Source organism: Carettochelys insculpta, chromosome 1 (genome assembly GCF_033958435.1).
Source record: "Carettochelys insculpta isolate YL-2023 chromosome 1, ASM3395843v1, whole genome shotgun sequence".
Classification (NCBI taxonomy): Eukaryota; Metazoa; Chordata; order Testudines; family Carettochelyidae; genus Carettochelys; species Carettochelys insculpta.
In genome coordinates, this window is record NC_134137.1 from 235722577 (window position 1) to 235743020 (window position 20444).

The window sequence follows — 20444 nt, forward strand, 5'->3', positions numbered from 1 at the left end:
GAAGAATTGGCCTCACATGCCCTTCCCCCACCTACATTCCTTCCCAAAGCATGCATTCCCTCTTGCACCCATTCTCTTCCCCACCCAGGGCCCGCACCCAAACTTCATTCCAGGGTCTGCAATCTCTCCCACACACTAACCTGCTGCTTCGACCCTGTGCCTGCACCCTGCCCCCTCAGCACATATTCCCCCCTGCACCCTATCCCCCTGCTTCAGCCTGATGAACATGAGGATGGGGAACAGCCTGCTAGGGAGGAAGAGGGGATGGACAGAGTGGGGGCAGGACCTCAGAAGGGACAGGACAGGAACAGGGCTTCAAGGGTTGAGCAGGAGGTTTTGGGTGTTCCTGAAAAAAATGTAAATCAAAATGGGGTTCCTCAGGTTGCTAAAGTTTGACAACTGCTGCCCTCTAGTGCACAGATTTCCCAGGGATTGCCATTTCATAAACTGGGGGTCCAGACCCAAAAAACAGATGTGGTGACTTACAAGGACGTTGTAGGTGAGTCATGATATTACCACCTAAACTTCTGATCTACCATCAGAGCTGAGTAACTGGGAGAGTGGCAGCAGCTGGTCAGACACCCAGCCCAGAAGGCAGTGAAGGATGGCAATGCTCTTACTTCACCACTGCTGTAGGTGGTGGCACTGCCTTCAGAGCTGGGCTCCTGGTCAACAACCACTGCTCTCTCCAGCCACACAGCTCTGAAGGAAGCAAGACTGCCCTCAGCAGTGAAGAAATAAAGGTGAAAATAATGCAATACCACAACCCTCTTATGGGCCAGGGTCCCCTACAATTACAAAACCATGGTATTTGAACATCTGAAATCTCAAAAATTATAATTGTTAAAATCCCATGACCATGAAATATACTAGAATGGACTGTGAATTTGGTAGGACCCTAGTTTTAATACTGGCAAACATTTTTGATTAGGGGACTGACAATACTTCTCAGATGGATCAGCCCTCCTCACCCCCTCTCAGTTTTCCTACTTCACTCACCGTCAAAGTAAAACACTGACATTTTACTATGAGAAACATGGCTACATTTTTAACCAGAATATCCTTCTGTCTCTGTGAACAGAAGCTGTGTCGGCTTGTACACCAGGCCCATCCTCAAGTCCACTGCAACATTCAAGTTTTCCTCCTCAGTCGCATGAAAGCTAAAAACCCTTTTCCACAGGGGATGGATATGGGTATGTTTCTTGTTTTCTTCCTCTCAATGAACAGTAGGAAAGTTCCAGGGCTGAACAGGTTCTATTTTACCATCTTGACTCTTCTACTACTGAAACATTCACCACTGCTTCTGACTCTGCTTGCCTGCACTACCACAATCTGCTGTATTTACAGTCAGGTGACTGAAGTGACAAGAACCTTCTCCTCTACAAATCCCTCCACACAGAACAGCATTTGTATATCACTCCACTGAACAGAACTCTTTTCAAATCTCTACTCAAAGCACTTTTCTGATCTGCACCTGGACCTTAGCTTCTTGTGCCCTCTGCAATGACCTTGGGTCAAATCCTGCTTATTTCCCATACAATATGTACTCCAGATAGTTTTAATGGGACTGCTCAGATTAAAGTAAAAGAGTAAAGCAAATCAGAAGCTACCCTTAGTATTTAACCAATGGTAATAGTTAACTGTAAAGTAAACAGTGAGTGTCTTACTAAAGAAAAAAACTACAACTCTGTATTATTCATTGTATTCACATTCAAGTAACATTTCTGCCATATCAATGCAGGGCCTCCAGGACCTCAAGAACCAGCTTTTGAACTTGAAGGCATTCTGGTTAGATAGGCAACTGAACAGACTGTCTTGCCAATTAGCAACAGAGCTATTTTAGAAGGCAGGCTACACATTTTACAATACAGTGAGCTATGCTATACATATATACACAAAGAGTTCATTATAGACAAAGGGTCATATATTTTCTTGCTTCTAAGGTCTGAGCACATTGCACACACCAGGCTCTTTGCTTCCCTTCATTCCCCACATGCTCTTTGTGTGACTCACTATACCACCTCTATTTCCGGGACACCATGTAACCCTCTCTAGCTCCTCCCTTTATGCTATGGACAAGACATGCCCCCTCATTCTTCTTCCTACCCCTCCCCCCCCACACACACTCATTTATTCTCTTTCAGCCTGGAAGGGAGCAGCCAGAAACGTGGATGTCATGAGTTTGGGTATGTCCTACACTGCATAGCTGACACTGGCACAGGTGTACTGCTAAAGCCTGGCTGCTGTAAGGCATGAAGCGTAGCTGCTCTCTGTGGGCTGGAGAGAGCTCTCCTGGTGACAACATAACCTCCAATAAGGAGCTTATCTGTGGGAGAGCAAGTCATGCCAACAAATTGCTTGTAGTTGGAAAAACTTTTGGCAATGAGGGATGTGTTTCTTTCACATCTCTGAGCAACAAAGGTTTCACAGACAAAAGTACAGTGTGGACACAGCCTTAGACCTCGTTTTGCATGGCCAACGAATAGATAGTTTTCAATAAGTATCTTTCACCTTTGTCTTCATGAAGGCCATACAATAATCTTTCCACTGTATTTCTAGAGTGTCTACACAGTATTCTAAGTATCACATGCAGTAACTAACATTTGCATAGTAATACAGTAATGGATTTCAAAATGGCCTTTGCTCCTCCTCGGTCAATAGCTTTGGGAGTGTTTTCATTGTATTCATTCCTTGTATTTTGTTATTATTCAAATCTTTTTTGATATTCTATAAAAACAGTGTTTTAAAATGAATTCTATCACGGATTATTATTATTCTGAAGAATTTTCACATTTCAGCTTGTAAGCAGTTTATCTTTTTGCATTTCACTTACCAACTTGACTTGGACAGTATCTTTTATTGGACCAACTTCTGTTGGTGGAAAGAACAAGCTTTCAAGCTACATAGAGCTCTTTTTGACGTCTGGAGAAGGTAACCAGAGTGTTCTCGTTAAATACAAGATGAGACAAACTATTACACATAAGTGTTTGTCAAAGGTTGTAGCACACCATTTTATTCAAAGTGGACAATTAACACCACCTCATAGGACAAATGAAGAAGTAGGCAGAAGGCTATGTTAAAATTGTTATAATGAGCCATAAAAACAGCATGTCTGTTATGTCCATAGTTTCTGTGTGTCCATAAAGTTACAAACATAGCTTTTCAGGCTCATCTTCTGAAGATCCTTTGCAGGTTTCTTCTGAGGATTCATATCCTGAGACCAAAAGGGCTACTACAACATTAAAACTTATAAGCTAGTTTCACTTTATGCTTGACACACACCAATGCAACGTTAAAGAGAGTAGTGTAAGACCCAGGGGGCCCTTAAAAAATATCATGGATGTCAGGGATTTTTAAACATCTCTGGGCATAATCGTCCCCGTGGGCCAGGGAGTACAAGCCTTTGGCTATATAAAATCAGTGCAGGCACATGAAAAATCCAAAGTGTCACAGGCTGCCATTTAGCAGCAGCACCAATGGTCACTCTTTGTCAGTTGGTTTCCCCGGTAACCTGAACTCATGAATTATTCATAATCATGTACCTGAATTCTAGGCCTCTGATTGGGCAGAGGTGAGACTTTCTGGCACCTTCTAAGCCCCAGAGGACCTAACTGAAAACAGGTAGATAAATTTTGGTATGGTAATCAGGTCATGAATTATGTATTAACTCTGTCTATATAAGTCAGGCTGGTCCCAGCATTCTCGGGCCCTTGGGTGACGCAGACAAGGTCTCTGTGCCCCTGCAAAGGGAAGTGTTGGCTGCCTCGAGCAGTGTCCACTGTTCCCTCAGGCCAGCTCCAAGGAGCGAAGACACCTGCGGCAGCGCCGGCGCTCCCTAGCAGGGCTCTCCAGCAGCGCCTCCAAAGAACTCTGCCAGAGAGCAACAAGCGGCCTCAGCGGGGACGTGGCTGGGTGGCGAACTGGCCCGCCGCTTCGCGGTGGGTACTGCATACCCAGCCACTGAACCCTGAGGTCACCGCCACTTCTGCGGCATCACCACTCCCGCCGCCATCTTGCCTGCGCTCTCTAGCGGCTTCTCACCTGATTGGACAATCACCTGGATTTGACACACATACCGCATTTGACAATACACGCTGCTTCTTCAGGACACGTAAACTCTACCCTCTAACACTGAAAGGGATGCTTACCTGGGACATCGGGGCCCCCAGTGGGGGAGCAGGGGGTCGCGCCCCTGCAGTGCGCTTGGCCTGACGAGGCTAACGCAGGACCCGAGGGCCTGACCCTCAGGGCCGGGCCTGAAAGCCCAGGCATCAATATCATATTTCACATTCAATTATTACTTGGCACATTTAATTGTTATTAGTTAGTATTGTTATTAGTATATTCAAAGTTAAGTCAGCAAGATGAAGGCAAAAGCCTCCCTTTATCACCCATTTACCCATTCCTATTGGGGTTTACCCCTGCTTAATTACCTATTCCTATTGGGGTTTATCCCCTGCTTAATTACCCGTTCCTATTGGGGTTTGTCCCCTGCCTAACTACTCATTCCTACTGGGGTCCAACCCTTGCCTAATTATTCATTCCTATTGGGGGCCTGCCCCTGCTTAACGTTTATCAACAGTTTAACAATAACTTTGCCTTTTGCTTTGCGGTACAATAAAATATTTAAAGAAGTCAGCTCCAAGAAACAATATAATAACAATGTTTAAAGTAAGTTTTTTAGTTACTGTTACAGTTTAGTTTAAATAGTCTGTTGTCATTAATGTTTAGGTTTCAATAAAGAAAAACAGTTACTTTGTTTTTAACTCACACTCCCCTGTCCTGGTCTCATTCTCTCTGCCAGCCCCTTCCCTCTGGGTGACTTAGGTGTGACCTGATGCCTGCTGGGGTGGCACTCTCCAGCGTGGGATCGTAGCTGGGTCTGATTGGTTCCTGGGACCAGAGGAGGGCTTTGATCCTTCTGGTTTGGGATGCGTTTAAACATCGGCTATCTGTCCTGCTTTCTCCTAGTCCCGACAATGGAAAATATTTCTACTTACATTAGACTTTGGAAAAAAAATTTTTTTTTGAAGAAAATAATGCACTGAACTGGCTACTGCATCCACCACTGCCGTTCACTGGCAGGAATCAAAATGGCTTAAGTGCATGTCAAACTCTATGCAGCTAGCAGCATCTGTCCTACAGTTCAAGTGGCTGAGACCTCTGCATTTACTAAAGGAGGAGCTTCACTGTTGCTGTGAAATTTTGAGTGGCCACGCTGTGCAGCAAAGTAACAGCTGTCATGTCCTAAGTTTTAACATCAACTATGAAAACTAGTATGTTCAGTTAGTTGGCTGCTACAAAATACATAATTAATTCTCCCCACATACATAAACTAAATGGATGCAAAACCATCAGAATACTATGGAGAGAGCACTTGAGATTAAATAGATGACAGATTTTAACGTACAAAGTAAAGTATTTTGGGAGAAGAAATGCTAAGTAGTTTACCCAGCAGTGTTTATTTGCTTATTAAAGATTCAGAAAGGGATTACATATTCACACAAAGGCTACATCTACACGAGAAGCATCTGTTGACAGAAGTGACTGATTTCGTGGCAAAACTTCTGTCAATAGGTTGCGTCTACACAGAAGCAGATCAAAAGAGCAATCTGCTCTGCTGACAGAGAGCAGCCAGACTGCCTTGCTCTCTCGACAGGATGGTTGACCGGAAGTTCTGCAAACAGGGTTACCCATTGAACTGGAAGCCCTGTCTGTCAACAAAAGGGCCCTGGAGTGTCCACACAGCTGTTCTGTCGACAGGAACCCCATCAAGAAAGGTGTTATACCTGAATGCAGAGAGGTATAATGCTGCCAGGAGATGTGCCAAGTTTTGTCAACAAAGCACATTTTGCATGTGGACCACTCCATGGGTTTTTCTGACAAAAGTCCAGTTTTGCCAGAAAAACCCTCTCATGTAGGCATAGCCAAAGTGAATAGAATACAAAGTACTTACAGACTGAATCTCTCATCTGGCACCCTTGGGACCTGAGTGGAGCCAGACAAGAGAATATTCCAGGCCACTGAAGGTAAATATTGTCTAGCACATTACCAACACTTTCACTGTTTCCTGGACTTTTAGAAGACATTTAGGGGTAAATTGCTGCTAAATAACAGCACAGAATCCTGAGAGCCAGGACTGGTGGCTGTAAACAAATTTTACGGAACCACAGGAAACTTGGCTACAGTCATAATAAGTGGTCATCCAGCTAACCAAAATCATACCAGATTATGGATGTTGTCAGATGAGAGTCTCAGATTAGAGAGGATTAAACTGTATAAACACTGTCTGAGAAACCTGAGCCTTCAGGGCTGATCTCTGGCTGGGGGACAGAAAGAAATTTTCTCCACAGTATAGCATTTGACAAGTAGTAGTACTATGAGGGCTTATGTGTCCCTCTGAGCTGTTGCGTTAGTGCATGTCAAACTGAGCTGAAACTAAGATGCTGAATTGTCAGATGACACTACTCAAAAAGGGGCAATGTGTCCATTCTATTATGACAATTCCTATGACAGGGAAGAATTGAGTAAAATCACACTCACCATTCATGGTGACAGTTCAAGGATTCTGCCTCTCTCCTCTGTTCCACTTACTTCAGTTAACGTTTTGCAAATCCATCTTTCCTTGAGTGTACGTTTCGTAGGTCCCAGCCACATTAGTTTCTTCTTCTGCTACTGCCACCTACCACTTTTATTATTCTGTTGCAGCAGAAGGGCATACAGAAGAAGTTCTTGTTGAGCACTCACACAATCAAAGGACAGGGATTCCTTTGTATAAGCTGCCCAGACTTATTCAAGTTTCTCCAATATCCTTCCCTCACCCAACACCCTTTGCAAAGCACTGGACACAAGCAAGATGAATATCAGACCGTTCCAACAACAAGGTAGGAGTAGGAGACTATAGGAGTGAAACGTTAGCTTCAGTGGAATGCAACAGATTCTCTTCTACCTTTTCCACCAATTACTGTTTACACACACTACAGGGCTTGCAATTTTCTACCATCAAGAAAACTTTGAAGAAATATATTAGCCATGGGTCTGAGCCGCCAAGTCTAGAGCATGAGTTAAGATATAGTTAACTTAAGAGTAAAGAGGCGGGGAGAATAGGGAATAGAAGAAGGGTTCAAACCTATCTTTAAAGAATATTAGAATTCTACAGATCTTTCCCCAAAACAGAAGACACCCAGTCACATGCCTGAAAGAGTTACACTGTGTCTTACAGCAGCTGATTCACAAAAATATACACAAATAAAGGAAAAGGCCTGCCCAATGGTGAGACGAGAGAAGTGGGTGTGTCTGAAAGGAAAAAAGCATTGGAAATGTGAGTAAAACAGGTCTATGCAATTTTCTTGCATGTAAAATTAAAGGCACAAATTCTATACTCTGTTATACTAGTGAAAATCTCTTTACTTCACAGATACTTCAGATTAGCATAACAGAGCAAAATCTGGCTCTAATATTATTCTCTGGTCTTGTTTTGAAGCTGTGATTTATAAAGTATTGCTGCTCACACAAGCCCTGTTCTTTTCAAGAGCACAGAGGAAACAAATTGAGAAGCTCACAAGCAGAATTTTAACTCCTAAAAGGTCAGAATTATTTACACATCCAAAAGTTCTTCAAAAGAAGGGCAAGAATATCTAGAAATAAATTATACAAAGGAGCATTTATATATGTCAGTCTGAAGCATCATACTCGCACTGCCTAGAAACTCACTTTGGCACCCACTTCACCTCTGCCTCCAACTGTTTAACAAGGAGCTGCCTACCCCACAAGAGATTTGACAGGTTACATTTTCATCCTATGCAATTTGAGACATTAGTGGGATGGGAGCTGCCACAGAAGGGCAAATTATTTTTTGGGGCTCGGATATTATAACTAGGGGGGCACTAGAAATGCCAGAAACAGACAAAAATCAGCAGAGGTTGCTCTCTTTACCTGAAGTATTCTCCCATTTGTCACATCCCCCATATCTGCAAAATTTTAACTCTAATCAAACCTTTTTAATACTAGTGTTTCATACCTTTCAACTCCTAATTGATGCTGCTAAACTTTGTGCTCATTGCGCACCTGGGAAGCGCCATACCCCTGTAAAGACTTAAGCCAAAATACCATACCAGAGGGAAAAATTAGAAGTATAGAGATACAAATATGGTCCGAGCTGTGCAGTTAAACACCATCCCCCAGTTGTTCTGACACAACAGTGGTATTTCACCCCCGCTCACACTGGCTCACCTGAACACAAGGGAAAAACCCTGAAAAGTTTCTTATAACGTAGACTATATGAGCTTCAGGAATAAAAAGGAAAGTAATATTTGCTCTCTAAGCCTCATTACAGATATATCCTTTGAGACGCTTCATCAAACTAGTGGATGGATGGGAAAAATGGAAGAAAGGCAAACATGAGGGTTTTTTAAAAAATAAAAAAGAGCAGAAATAGTGAATTTACCTGCCAACAGGTCTGTTTTGGATGCCACCAAACTGCTGCATTTACTGTTTTACCAGCTTGCATTACTGGGGAGAAAAGTTTAGGAAGGAACATTCTCAAGGACTTTTCATAATCTCTCACTCTCGCCATCAGAAAGAGGAGAAGGGAAGTTTTTCTCTGGGTTGTTTGGCTTTTTTGGCTCCTGAAAAGTTTTGCAAAGAACAGTAAGAAAGTGCGAACTGTTAGAACATATCTTTTCTTATAATAAATAATAATAATAATAATAATAATAATACACACAAAAAAGGAACAATTTCAGTTAAACAAAATGTCAATGTCCACCCAAAACTCACAGTTCAGTTCAGATGCTGGTTTAAATAAATGAACAAAGAAAAAACAAAAACAACAAAAACAAAACCCGAACATTTCAAATGAAAACTGGAATACAAGAGGTTTGGAGGCTACCAACAGTGAGCTACGATCTGCCATGGGAACACTCTCCAAGGCCAAGAGACGCAACAGAAGATAAAAAAACAAAAAGAAAAGGCAGAAAACATTTGGTTATAAACCCTGCAGTATGCTAACATTTTAAAGGAGGTCCTAGAACAGTGAAAAATTAAAATGAAGGAAAAAAAAAAACACAGTAGCAGCAGAGGTTACCTGTCTGAGCACCTACAATTCCATAGAGAGAACGGGAGTGGGTCGTGAGTCTCACACCAGCCATATAGCCCATAAACCTTCTCAAAAAGAGTGAGCCATGAGAAAGATATTGTATACATGGGTTGCTTTCATAAAGTCTCTCTAAGCCCTTGAGGCCCCTTCCACATTTAACCAACTAGGGCTTTTTGTATTTGAGGTAGATGAGAGGAGGGTTAAGAGTTACTGATTTCATGTGTTGGATTTAAAAGTCCAGTGAAACATCTGAAGAAATGTCCTCTCTTTCTGGCCAACATACAGAGTAGTTCCAGAGGTGTTTCCTGGGCAGATATCACACATGAAAGGTTGCAAAAGTGGAGCAAAGAGAAAAAAGCCATCAGAGCATAACCACATAACTTGAAGGGGGTGGAACACCAGAAATAAACAAACAGTCCATATGTCTACAGTGTCACTATTCCATCAAGTGCTACAGATGAGGCATTGTAGCATTCCAGAAAGGGATGATTTTATAACACACCAAAGAATTAATAATAGTAATAACAACAACAATAATAATAAATATAAGGCTTAACAATACACAAAAGCCATACAGACAGTTTAGAATTAATCATGGAAGCCAAGGAATTTTAAACATGTGATCAAATAGCACACCAGACAAATTCACAAAGCCCCCCACACTCCCTCCAAAGAAAAATCACTGTTAAATAAAATAACAAATTCCATCAAGTTTAATTTATGAAACTTCCTTTTGAAAATCAAAATGTCTGCTTGGCTAACACAATTTCCCTCCCCTCCCTTTAAAAAAAAAATACAGATATATTAATTCATGCACTGTGATTTTCTGTACCAGCCCTCAAAAACAAAACACCTCAGTGTATCTTGATAAATCATCATTTCCAATATAAGCTTCCAAAACAGAAAATGATGAGTACTGTTAGCTATATTAAGGCAGGGAGTATGGAAAGTTCTCTTTAGGATATGGAACTGAAGTGTGCAGTGCATAGAGCTGAGCTGTACAGCTTTCAGATGTCATTGGAGGCATCTCTTGGTTAGCACAGGCTTGATTTTTAAAGCTGTGTATCACAGGCATACTTATGAAACATTTTTTCTTCCCCACATCTCACTAACCATGGGGAAATGGATATATTGTGGGGAGGAACACACAAGAATGATTTGAACGGGCAAAGCCCTGAATCCTCAGCAAGGCCTTCCATGAGCAATATGAATTATTGTGTAAAAGTTTCACTCCCGTTCCTACTCCATTAAACAAGTACCACCCAAAGACTTTTCTCCAATCTTGGGGGCGGGGGGGAGCACCACCCACCCAAGAGGATCTCATCACAAGGGAGCCAGTTACAACATGATACCCTTCAGGCCATTTGCTTGTGTATTTCAGAATAAAAGCATATGTACCACTTCACAAATTTATATTACTCTAAAGGGTGGGTAGGAAAGTCAAAAGGTGAACTGCATTACAAAAGTTTTTGCTGCCACAGCCTCTTTCCCCCAAACAATGAGGGGACTCGAGACAGCTCAGATCATATAGCTGTTACCAACCACGTTCGAAGAGAAGTTATATTTACTAATTGTGACATTAGTGCAGAGGCCCTTACTGATTACTTCCAGCTAGCATGGAGATGACTTGTCCACCCTCCCTCTCTTATATCCTCCGGTGCTCACAGCATGTATATTACAAAGCGGAGCTGGAAACTGCAGGTTCAATCGGGGGTCTCAAAAGGGAATGCAGAATGCTATTTTTAAAACTGCTCCTCAGTACTCAGATGATAAGAGACGACTCTGTGAGGAAGAGATTTCCCACCCAGTAACTAGGAAAGGTAGGAAACAACCTATGCTGGTGTGTTTAGATTCTTTATAGAAGTGAAAACCTTTGTTGTCTTTTGTTATAACTTGTCACTTGGAAGCTCAGGAGATGATCTTGATTGTTGAAACTTCTTTTGCTGCTGGATCAGCTGGACAACTCCATCAGCTAACATCAACAATCAACCTTTCACTTGTTTTTAATAATAGTATTTAATTCTACAAAAAACCCTCATTTTATTACATTCCTTTTTAAATTTAAAAAAGCTGTACAAATAAGTATGATCAAACCTCCATGAAAGCAGGTTAATACTGTTCTGTTTATTGCCTCTTGAAGTCTCTCTCCGCAGTGTCCATGAGTTGTGTTCATTTAATCCAAATGACAGTAAAACAGCAGAGCATCGGCGAGGTGAGGAGGGGCCACAGGAGTGGGAAGCGCAGAGCCTCAGAGGATACATGGGACATGCTCCTTTAAAGTATCCATATAACAGCAGCATTGCACACATACAACACCCCCCTCCAAACGCTCTTTTCACAAAACCATTTTTCAGTTGCATGTTTTACTTTTTTCCCCCCCTAAAAAGAGGTGCATATATCTATAGGTATCTATCTATATATATAGTTCCAGTGCTTTAGGAACCCAGGAAGGGAAGGAACAAGCAGGAGGTGAAGAGGAGGAAGATGGGGACTTAAAAACAGACCTAACACTGCTGTTTTGGTTTTTTGTTTCCCAAAACTACTCAAGTTAAATGAGAAAATGCACAGCCAGAGACTAAGGAAAGAAAATTAGCCTGAAAAAATGAAAATGAATAGCCCAAAACCAAAAAGAAATAAAACAAAAAACACACACATACACAGGATCCAGGAACCATCCATTCATTGTTTGTGGCTTTTTATAACTTTATTCTAGCTGAGCCTTACTTTGTTTAAATCTGCTGCACAGTTTTCCAAAGCCAAGAACCATATATTTTTCCGCGGATCCCTGCTTTGGAGCTCAGCTGACAGAGTTTAGTTTTAATGCGGAAAACACAAACCTAGTAATATAGTGATAATGAACAAACTTCAGCTTGACCCTAAATGTCCTGAAAGTTTCCATCAACCTTTTCCCTCCTCCACACCCTACCCATTTCCCTGTTCCCCCAACCCCCATGACAAAAATAAAAGAATAATTTACAGGCTTCAAGTCAGTGTTTTGTTAAATAGTTTGTGGTAGTTTCACTTTGGCCACTGTTAAAGATGCAGGCAGAGAGAAAGGTGTGTTGGACTAGTATGTATTAAAAAAAAAAAATGGAACATTAACAGAGCATCGTGCTCTCAAAAAGACTAAAACACTAACAAATACAAGTCAATGCACATTTGTTTTAAACTAGTGTAATTCTTTTTCACATTGAATAAACATTATTTTGTACACCAAACATTACAATGCTGTTTATCTCCTCCAATCGTGCAAAAAATAGTTAAAACATGCCACTTCTGCCGTGAATGAGAAAATGACAGATTTCACTACACACTCACAGCCAAGATTTAAAATGATTAAAAAAAAACAAAAAACATAGATTTAACAAAAATCCCTCCTCAAAAGCTTTATAAACAAATATGCATACAAAGCTGCCAGTTAATACTGATATGGCAGAAGTTGCAGGTTTGTACTGAAAGCTCAAGTTTCTGATCTGTACCCCATCTCTTAAGGCCAGATACTGCAAGGTCATAATGGGCTGATTTTAAGAGAGGTTGAACTTTTCACAGCTCCCACTTACGTGAATGAGAATTGCAGATGCTAAGCATTTTTGAAATATCAGAGCTTTAATTCCCTCAGCTCTCTCGGAAGCTAAAGGCACTCAAGCAATTCACAAGATCAGGTTCTTAAACAAGTAGAAGAGAGTTCACAGCTGCTTTTGGAGAATTGCAAGATAGCATTATAAACCCAAAAGCGTGAACTGCACTGTAATACTTCCCCATGGACACGCATATTCCACAATAAACTCGGGGTCACAGTTGCACATAAATAAAATCCCCATGTGGTTCTGAATTAGATATTACCAACTCGAGATGGGCTGCCATAAAATTAAACCAATCATGTGTTATGCAGAATTAAAAATTAAGGAGCACCATATCAGAGAATATGCGCCTTTTAATCTCACTCTTTTGACTAATTTCCTTCCAACCCCCCCGCATCTCCCTGAGCTTCTCTGTTAAACAGCATTGCAAGTTGGTTTGAAAAAAATTTACAGGAGTTTAGTTGGTCATGTATTTACAAGTGGCATCATTCCACAAGGAGTTTGATCTCATTGGCTAATAGCTGGTTCATGTTGAATAAAGCCCCCGGGAGCTTGGTGAGCAACTCTCTCTCCGTGGTCTCAGGGTCGCTGTCGACAGAGCTGGAGCTAGCACTCATATTGTCGACAGCGGCGCTAGCTGGAGGGCCCAGCTCTGGCTCGCTAGTCTCGCTGGCCGTGGACACCACAGAGAGCAAGGACATACGCCGCGTCAAGCGACCGGGGGGAAGGAGAGAAGCGGCATAATCCGCTATGATACCAGCTACATCTAGATTACAAGCCTTGTCAAAGGCAATGAAACCTACATTTGCATTGGCCTCGCAGACGTAGAACGAGCCATCATCTTTCATCAGCAGGTCGATGCCACACACATCCATCCCCAGGATGTTTGACACCTGGACTGCCAGCTGCTTGCCTTGTTCACTCAGTGAGCACATCATCCCTACACCACCTGGCAAAAGTAAAAATAAGGATCAGCCATCAAGGTGTAATCTGGTCAACTGTCCTCTACTGAGCATAACAGAACGATAGATCAGTTCTTGGATAAGAAACATCCAAGGCAAATTCAGAGTGCTACAGGGAAGGATATGACCACTTTTGGTCAGGAACAGTATCAAAACGTATTTTAAATGTAAGGGTGTTAAAGTTGATCTGCAAATTATAAAAAAGTCACGCGTGCTTTGCTTCTTTGTTCTGCTAGAATGTGGTCTGATATGGTGTCATTCCTCTGTTATCCCCTACCTGAGCACTGCTTGCTTCTCCTAATAGCTACTCAGATCTTTCCTACCCTAAAGGCTACAGTAACTGAAGAATTAGTGATCTGACATCACAAAAGAAAAGTTTGAATGCTAAGCAGCTGAGAGGAAAATGGATTTTTAATTTTTCTTGTTAACCATTTAAGCCAGGGCTATTTTTAAAAATTTGACAGAACTATACTGGTCAGGGATGCTAAAAATTCAGCTTCCTGAGTTAGTCTGAACCATCCTCTTCTGTGGATGTAGGAAGCATCTATGCTATGGCCTGGTCTACACTAGGGAACAAAGTCAATCGCAGATACACAATTCTAGCTACTCCATTAGTTTAGCGAGAATCTACGTATAAGGATGGACTTTGGTCCCTATTGAAGATTGGGGCTCTTCGGGCTCATGCCAATGTCCCTTACTCCATGCTATCGGGTGGAGTACCAGGGTAGATGGCGGAGCCCAGAGAGATCGATTTTGCCGTGTCTTCATGGACGTGACAAAAATCAAACTCTGGAGGATTGAATGCAGCATGTCAAACACACAGTAATTATAGACATGCCCTCTGACACCATAAAAAGCACAATGGCAGTGCTGTAGCTGTGCCACTATAGTGCAAACAATGCCTTATTTAATTCATATACCTACTGCGTATTTGAAAGAAAAGGCATATGTTGTGAACATCTCACCCTTTAAGTCAAGTTGTGCGCTCTCAATACATATGTCTAAGCACGTCAAGAAACCTTTGAAAGACCAGTGAGGACCAGACATAGCATTACAAATATTGCTAAGATCTAAAGTAATAAATAAATACATAAGTAAATAAAATAAAAAAATAAAATAAAATAAAATAAAATAAAATAAAAACAACACATTTTTAAGGCCATCTTTTGCTCAGCATAAGGCAGTCTCTCCAACCTACTTGCAAAAAAAAAAAAGGGAGCCGGGGGGAGTTGCTCCTGACCCACATTTTAGAAATCTTTTACAGACTTCTTAACTCTAGTGTGCAAGTTGTAGGTTGGAGAACAGTTATTCTGATTCCCTAAAATTCCCCTTGCAGTATCAGTTGTATACAGTGTTCTTAATTTCCTGTACGAAATATTCCCTAGCACTCGTTTCATTTTAAAATAGCTGCCACAGAATCACTATATTTCAGTGGTGGCAGTGTAAGTGTTCAAAAATGTATCTAGATTTCAGACATGAATGTGCACATGTTTTGCTACGCTCTTTGGGATATCTTTGCCACTGGCTTTAATGAGAACTTTGGATGCTCTGCATCTTAGGTAGTATTAAGCCATAGAGCATTCTATCTGAGACATCTTTCCTCAAGCCATCGCTCTGAAGTTGGGTCAGAGCCCCTAGTATCTGTTACAATAAAAATTCCACAATCTGCCAAACATTTGTGATCTCCCATAACATTTGGGAAACTGGTTGAACTGCATGTGAAAAAGGAGGTAAAAATGTGGTCCAGCCAGAGCCAACCTTCTCCCAACAGGATTTCCCAGATACAGTATTGTCAGAGGAGGACCTTTCCCCACCATTTTGAGGGCTCTAGGAGCCATATGCCTTTTAGAAAGAAACTGCACCAAGGAACCAGCTAGATACTGAAACCAGTCCAGCAGCTGAAGAACACACTTTAAGCAGGGGCTGACAGACACTGATCTCAGGTAGCTCTCCCCAGTTCTCACTCTGTGCAATCTCTTCCTTGTGCAGACAGGTTTGCTTCAACACCTCACCTTCTACTTTCAGGTCGTTCCATCTAGCTTAAGCCCTTTAACACAACCCAACTAAAAGAATTTAAACTAACAAAGACCAAAAACACCATGGCATTAACATGACTTTTACCACCATTGCATCATTCACTCTGCTTGCGGATTCTTTTCTTTCACAACATGTTCTCTTTTTACACTAAACTCTGTGGCAAGCACTGTATCATTCTATGTTTATGCAGTTCCTAGAACAAGGGGGTCCCATTCTCAGGTGGCCCCTAGGCATTACTGTAAAAACCATCAATAAAAGAAAAATAAAATGCAAAACTTTTCATTTAAATTGGGGTTGTCACTCATCTCCCACTGGGCTTCACAAATTCCAACCAAGACCTCAAACAGTGCCACTCCTACCAAGTGAGCAGTTGCTCTGCATCCTCCCATCTGTTGAGCAGCGCAGCATGGTCCCCACTACTCGGCCGCCTACCACGATGACACGCACATCCTTGCCATGGGACTCCTTGACGTATTTCTGGAACAGGTAAGGGGCCTCATGACGAATTAAATGGCTCAGGTCTGCCAAATGGTGCTTATCTCGTGCCAGGAACACAGCTTTACCTTTTCCAAAAGAAAACATTAATGGTGAGGGACTGGTGAAAGAGGGCAAGAGCCACTAAACTTCAGGGGTGACAGGCTTGTAGAAATTTTGGTGGTGTCCAGAACAGCCAGTGCCCCCACCCATCCCCAACGCGCCCCCCCCCCATGCACACACCTGCCTAAGCCTCTAGGAAGGAGTTTGGGCGGGAGAAGAGTGCAGGCTCTAGGAGGGAGTCTGAGTGCAGAAAGGGTGATGGCTCAAGATCTGGAAAGGAGTCAGAGCTGGGAACAGGCTCCGGGCTGCGGAAGTGAGTGGGGTACAGGAGAGGGGAAGGGGCAAGAATGGATGCAGGGGAAGGGTTGAGCCACTTACCTGAGGCACCCCCCTCTGACACTGGCTCACAGGCAGGCAGTCCATGATTGGGGGTGGCCTCTGAGTGCTGCTGCTTGCAGGCATCACCTCTGTGGTCTCCATTAGCTGCAGGGGCAGCACACAAAGACCACCCCCACCCCCCACATAGGGACCACAGGGACATGCTGTTACCACACATGGAAAAAACAGGAAGCCACTCTAGGCTGCTGCACAACCAATGGTAGTGAGCGTCCCTGGGCCCTTCTACATTGGCCAGCAGAGGTAGGAGTGGCTGGGGGATGCACTAGAGATAGCACACAGGGGAAACAAGAGGGCCAGGGAGAAACCTGGCTCTGAACTTAGCTGGAGCTAGGCCCCAGGTCAGCAATATTCCTGGAGCCCAGGCACCATGGGCCCATACAATTCACGGCCCCTGCTACACCTGTCTTGTGTTACAGATAGAGCACATGATGAATCTCAAAAAATACGACCTATCTTCATGATCTGGATATATTTTATACCCCTTTGCACATTCTCCTGAGTAGATCAGTACCCAACTGCTTTACTGCTGCTGAATGTACAAACTACTCAGACAGTCAGGGTTTTTAGGTCGAAAAAGCCCTTTAATAGAGAAGCTGGGTCTTGTAATTTTGACCCCTTTTGGGAGAGGGGCCTGAAGAGAGAAGAGGAAAAGAAACACAAACTATGAGAGAGTAATATACATGCAACCAATAGCACAACTTCTCCCCTCTTTCAGGCAAAAAACAGTAACTTCAGGGTATAAAAAGCCTTCATGCATGGATACTAATCGAACTGCTATGAAACAACTTTAGAACTCTACCTGGATACACTGTAGGAAATATCATATGGCACTAGTCCACTATGTAAAATCCTCATTAAAATACATGAGTAAAATAGCACCCTGTACACAAAACATCTCAGTACCGAGATAAAAGACATCTCAGGAAACACAAGGGCTCAGAGAGAAATACAGATGTGACAGACTCTGACAGAGCTGATAAAACGAGATAACTTCAACAGCTTATTCCATCAAACATAAGAAACTGTGGAGTATATGGACAGCTGGTGAAAGAAGACCAACTCGATTCTTTTAAAATCCAATCCCTCTTGCCAATGAGCTACTCTCAAAAGACTTGTTTCAGCCAACATTTTTACTCCACATCTTATTACCTCAGTTTACTTCACACAAACTCCCTGTCCCACCACATAGCCCCCAGTGCCAGTGGAAACCACTTCTGGAACAAACTCCACTGCTCTGCAAGTCATTTCCTCTCCTTCATCAGCCTTAGCTCTTGTTCTCCTCTTCTGTTGACAGCCTATGTATTATGTAGCACATCAGATTTACATTTTGCAATAAGGCACTGTCAATTATACTGCAGTTATGAATTACAAAATCCCATGGTAAACTGCCGTGTTTAACAAAGGAAATGGGGGGGGAAAAGCAGAAGGAAAACAAGATGAAACACTGTGCTGGGAGCACCACTACAGCAGACTCCACTCCTTCAGAGCTGATGGTCCGAGTAGCACCATATTCCTATATAGCATGGAATTGCTAAAGCCAGCAAACAGGTTCAGTACACTCCACTGCTTCCGAAGGATGTAAAATGATGCCATCTACTCAGTCCCAAATAGCACTTAAGCTTATTTTCCTTGTGCTGCTTCTTATGCCCTACCTCCTCCCTCTTCCAACTACTGTGCTCCAAAATGGGGATAGAAAAAAAAAAACAAGGACTCAGAAGAGAATAGGAAATGGCCAATTTCAGTGGAATTATGCAGTACCAGATAAAAAACTGTACGTTCATTTGCACTAATGCAAACTGCACTGCAAATGGCCTTAGTAATTTAATTTATTCACTATACAAAACACATAAGCCATGGTTTTCTAAAATATCATTTGCTCTCTGCTGTTCTGTATTTAACTTTCAAGTACTCGGGAGAAGCGTGTCACCTAGGAATCCAAGCCACGGAAAAAGACAGTTACCTTTTTCTGCAACTGGTGTTCTTCATGTCCATTCAAGATCGGTGTGTGTGCTCACCACATGCACAAGCACCAGAAGATTCTCCTTCAGCTGGATCCATAGGGAGCCAAGTGCAGTGGCCCATGGAGTAGTGCATACATGCCATACTATATAGGGTACTGCCAGATCCCCTCCACCTTGAGTCCCCTCTTGCCAGGAAGTCCAACAATGGGGAAGGAAGGCAGGATGTTGAATGAACCTGAGCATCATATATCAAAGAGCACCATTTATGAGAAAAACAACTGTTTTTTCTTCTACGAGTACTTGCTTATGTCCATTCAAGCTAGGTGACTAAGCAGTATCTTTGGAGGTGAATAGGAGTTTAAGAAAATGTTCATTGTAACACAGCTCAGCCAAACTCAGCATCATCCCCGGCCTGCTGCATGATGGTGCAGTGAGGTGTGAACACATTAACTGAGGACCACACATTGCAGTCTTGCAGGTATCCTTGATTTGGATATGATCCAAGAAGACTACCAAAGCAGCCTGCACCCTGGTCAGGTGCACTCTCACAAACAGTGACAGTTGCACTCCTGCCCACTCATAGCACATCTGGATGCAAGAGGTTTTTGTTATAGGTCCTTTGTGCAGACACCGGGAGACTTTTCATCCTTTCAGCAGATGCAATGAACAACTGGAATGACCTACAAAAGAGCTTCATCTCATCTAGGTAAAAGGTGATAGCTCTCCTGACTTCTTCATGGAAGCACTTTTACTTATTGTCTTATACAGTTTTGGGCAAAGACCAGCAGGAAGATGTCTTAACCCATGTGGAAGCCACCTTGGGAAGGAGGACTGAGCAGGACCACAGCTGCATTTTATCTTCACAGAAAACAGTATATGGCAGTTCCAAAGTCACGGCACACAGTTTGTAAACTCTCCTGGCCAACACTGTTACCAAAAAGGGAACGTGAGTGGGAATATGGGGCCATAGGCTTGAAGGGCAACCCCCTTAACTAAGAGGGGACCAGGTTACACTCCCACTGAGGGCCTGTGGCTCAAACCTGCAGGAAGTCTCTCAAGGTCCTTTAAGAACGTGAGCATCATGCTGTGCGAAAACACTAATTGGCTTTGAATTGGCACGTGGAAAGCCAAAATTGCAGACAAATGTACCTTGTTTGAAGAATAAGCTAGACTCTGATGCTTCAGATGGAGTAAAGGTGTCCAAATTAGCCTGTAAGGGGGCCTCTGCAGTTCACACTGAGAATATAGTCCATTTTGTCAGATACATCAATTTTTCAGCTTTCCAAGAGAACTCACTACACTTCTGAGAAGGAAAGCTTCTCTAGTTTCAGCCAGGAAGCAGCCACATGGGGAAGTGGAGGGATGCGAGGATGGGATGCAACAGATGACTATGATCCCAGGACAGTGGTTTGGGTGGACAGGCAAGGGCCATTGCAGGAGCACTGCCATGTTCATCAGAGTTCTGAACCAACAAGTAATGGGACTAGAACCCCTAGTTCCTGTATGGAGATGGAGCATCCTCCACTGCCTCCACCTGCTGCAACTTCTCAACTTTCTGCATGAGCAGATTCTTGCGAGAAGGGTTCCTGAGCAAGGACATGGTGTGGGTGGGGTGGAAGGAATGGCAGGTGAGTGTGATGTAGTGGGGGATAAGGGTGTGGCTCACAGAGGGTGTGGGGCTCCTGCTGAAGGTAACCTAGGCAACCAGGTGACACCTCTGGACTGCAGACAAAGGAAGAGGTGGAGCCTGAGGGGTTTGAATTGGAACTGGGAGTTGAGAAGAGGGAGTCTGGGCTGGGGGAGAGAGAGAGAGAGAGAGACAAAGGAGAGGGCAAGACCCCGGCTCCGGAGGCCCCTTGAGGTCTCCTCT

General features: G+C 42.9%; 1 protein-coding gene across 8 annotated transcripts in view; it reads right to left on the bottom strand.

Moving 5' to 3' along the window:
- RIMKLB (ribosomal modification protein rimK like family member B) overlaps positions 1 to 20444 on the bottom strand; it is a 104087-nt gene that overhangs the window by 15888 nt on the left and 67755 nt on the right. For 4 of the 8 annotated variants that reach the window (XR_012646550.1, XR_012646547.1, XR_012646545.1 and 1 more), the window contains exons 6-9: positions 16037 to 16240; positions 13482 to 13627; positions 8447 to 8627; positions 6544 to 6699 (exon numbers count right to left, since the gene is read on the bottom strand). Coding sequence is in view for 1 of the 8 variants with exons in the window: in XM_075002401.1 (XP_074858502.1) it covers positions 13164 to 13627; positions 16037 to 16240 (668 nt within the window). In the remaining 7 variants the exon portion in view is untranslated. Of the gene's footprint in view, positions 1 to 2833; positions 3871 to 6543; positions 6700 to 8446; positions 13628 to 16036; positions 16241 to 20444 lie in introns of those variants that run through there. The other 4 variants (XR_012646543.1, XR_012646544.1, XR_012646542.1 and 1 more) reach the window with 4 other exon arrangements.